The sequence below is a fragment of the Loa loa genome (genome assembly GCF_000183805.2).
Source record: "Loa loa unplaced genomic scaffold supercont3.165, whole genome shotgun sequence".
NCBI classification, from domain to species: domain Eukaryota; kingdom Metazoa; phylum Nematoda; class Chromadorea; order Rhabditida; family Onchocercidae; genus Loa; species Loa loa.
The window spans coordinates 1-3,182 of record NW_018108345.1 but is presented as its reverse complement, the minus strand read 5'-3'; the positions used below and the strand labels follow the sequence as shown (position 1 = coordinate 3,182).

Genomic DNA, 3,182 nt, shown 5'->3' with positions numbered 1-3,182 from the left:
AAAAAGGAAATCGATTCCTTTATGGTTTATGAATTTCACTTATTTCAATCAAACCCAATATGTTAAGGAAATTTTCAGCTAATGAACACAATTGAAAAATTACGCAATAAAAAGTACAAGATTATGTTGTGCTTGTGGTAAAAGAGAACTGGTCCAAGAGACTTTATCAAAAAAGGAAAAAAAAGAATTGGGAAGGGAATGTGTGTCATCGTTTTCAGAAAGCCTGCTAACAATTTGAATCAATTTCCAGCAGGAGACGTTTAAATGATCCAAGCAATTTTCTCATTTCATTGAGATGCATAAAACAGAAAGCTAGAAAAAGTTCATTAAAAACAAAATTTAAATGACAAGACAAACAGGAATGTAGTCAACTATGAAAGCTAAAAATATTGCTTGAGTACAACAACAACAGTATGACAGTAACAATATAAAATATACATTATAAGCAAATAATCCCAGAGAATAAAAGATATCACAAATTAATTAGTTTGACAAAGCACCTAGCTTCAGTCTATACTTTCATTTCTCATTTCTAAAGTTTCATTTCTGAAGATCTGACAGTATTTATGCAAGGTATTTGAGTTGAATCGTTGAATCTTCCAGTTGAAACTTTGAATCTTTGAGTGAAATATATTTACCACTGCAACAATGATCAGCATATTCTCAATTGGATTACGACAGAATTCAATTTGAAAGCCAAAAAGCGGCATCATTACCATGTTCATTATTTATCATTCTGAAGCAATACGCTTTATGAGCTTCTAAGGGAAGGCGTATCATTTCAATTATTTGCATATTGTAAGAAAACAATTAACTCGTTTTGTTGATTAGCATTTCTTCAAGTTAGCTACTGTTTTCAACGCATTATCTGCTGTTATAAGCATAACAAGGAAAGGAAACTTAAAGTATAAGTGCTTCAAGTTGTATACTATACTAATTCATGTGCTTCAAGCTGTACTAGTTCATGTGCTTCAAGCTATATTAGTTCATGTGCTTCAAGCTATATTAGTTCATGTGCTTCAAGCTATACTATTTCATGTGCTTCAACCTGTACTACTTCATGTGCTTCAAGCTATACTAGTTCATGTGCTTCAAGCTATGCTAGTTATTTGCTTCAACCTATACTATTTCATGTGCTTCAAGCTATACTAGTTCATGTGCTTTAACCTATACTACTTTTCTTCAACATTAATAATGCGAGATGGCTTCCAGCACAGAACTTTCCATTTTGTATACAATACTTTCCAAAATTAATTAATTCTTAAAAGCTGTCAATTCTTTTGCTTACTCATCTCTTTTGTTTGATGGTGCAATTAATTGTATTTCTTGAGAATTGATTTCCATTCATCCGGGTACTTTTCCAGATTTTTATCCTGGATATACTTTTCAGTTTATGGTTTTTCCATGCTACTAATGTTCCCTAAATATGCCGAAAAAGCATAAACCCCATCTAACAGTTTTCATTTCACAGAAACATTCATAAGCATGCAATTCTTATTTCAAAGTCCAGCATTAATCAACTAAAAATTACGAAAAATAAAATTAATTAGTTCCGGATTGTTTCTGGTAATTAAATCATCAGTCGGAATTCTTACTGCACAATTGCTGTCAATTCCCTGAAGTTGTTGAATTTCATTTGATACTGGTTTACATTCCAGTAAATGTTCTGGATAAGCATTTCCGATTATTTGTCTATCCTTCGTCTTACTATTCGCTAAATAATGCTTTGTACACTTACTTACCGATGTCCCTGTAAGCGAAAAAAAAAAGCTAATTTCTAAAACAAATAGCATTTGTCAATTTAAGCTCAAAACCTGAAAAGTTAATCGGCAAGAAAAACGAAAAGTACAATAAACATACCGGAATTCTTCAACTCATTCGCAAAAGGGTCACATTTGGAATGCCGATAGTAGCATATTGCATCTTGTTTACCTTATTCATAAGCAATATATCCATATATTCGCACTTTAGATCATACTTTTCCGGAATTATTATACTTTTCTGGAATTATCAAATGGGTCAACCGGAGAGAACGAATTTAACATGATATTAATGGCACAATCATTAGTAACTTTTTGTCAATCTTTTTATGTCCCTTATCTGCTCATTTAACAAATTTTTTCGTCTCAATCCTAGAACTGTCCATAGATAATAATACTTCAAACAAATCTTAACTTAAATTAATATCATTTTGTGAAACGATTAATTTCATTTATTTTCACGCCTATCGCAAATCAGTTAATTAACATATTGGATATATCGAAGATAATAAATTACATCCTCATAATATACAAATCAATAAAAGAAGGAACATTAATCTTTTGTGTGAGCTGAAAAAAAACTCAATCATCGTTGACAATTGCGCCATTGCTATTGTTCCTAGTAAAAACAGATAATTGCAATGATGTAGCAATGTTTCGTGCACTCCCCATTCCCCCGCTATAATTCAAGGAAACCTGAAAATACTCTATCAGATTTAGAAGAAATGAATGAACGAGGAAAAGGGAAGATATGTAAAAGGGAAAATATAAAAAATAAAAAAGAAGCATTTAAGATGAAGGCCGTTCTTGCGAGTAGATCGGGAGAAATTGTTTGATAATAATCTAAGGAATATAGCATTGAAATACACAAGAAAAGAAAAAGAATAATTAGAATTAGAATATGATTAAATGAAATATGATTAAGGCGACCTGAAATGTCTGAAGATAAATACTGGGAATATCCAATATGTTGTCTGGAATGTTATAAAAATTAAAACTACAAATTTATATGGAAGTCATTCAGCACCAATATTGTATCAAATAACGCAGATAGAATTATTTAACAATGTACAGATTAAATATATATACTATCGACCATTGCTTAATGTCAACTATTCATTAGTTTCCGTTTATGCAAATGTCACATTGTCATTAAGCACAAATTGAAAGCTCAAACTGAAGTTCACTCTTAAAACAATTGAAGCAACTATGAATAAATGCTAAAAGGCAACAATTGATTGTTAAATTGAAATATTTCAAGTCATTGCATTCATACAATATACAGTGAAGTTCCACCAGTAGCATCTTGCCAATCGGTCGAAGCAATGATTTTATTTTAAGAATGTAAAATTGGATTCAAATGATGGCTATCAGAATCTCATTCTTCATAATGTCAATTGATTCTACAGATTCTACAGATTG

General features: G+C 31.0%; 1 protein-coding gene across 1 annotated transcript; it reads right to left on the bottom strand.

Annotated features, from left to right (window-relative positions):
• Positions 1–1,499: 1,499 nt before the first annotated feature.
• LOAG_13953 (hypothetical protein) lies at positions 1,500–1,923 on the bottom strand (the record flags this gene model as incomplete). Its single annotated transcript, XM_003149456.1, has 3 exons — positions 1,500–1,520; positions 1,596–1,750; positions 1,875–1,923. 3 exons carry the CDS (start codon positions 1,921–1,923, stop codon positions 1,500–1,502), a joined length of 225 nt encoding a protein of 74 aa, XP_003149504.1.
• Between the last annotated feature and the right edge of the window lie 1,259 nt (positions 1,924–3,182).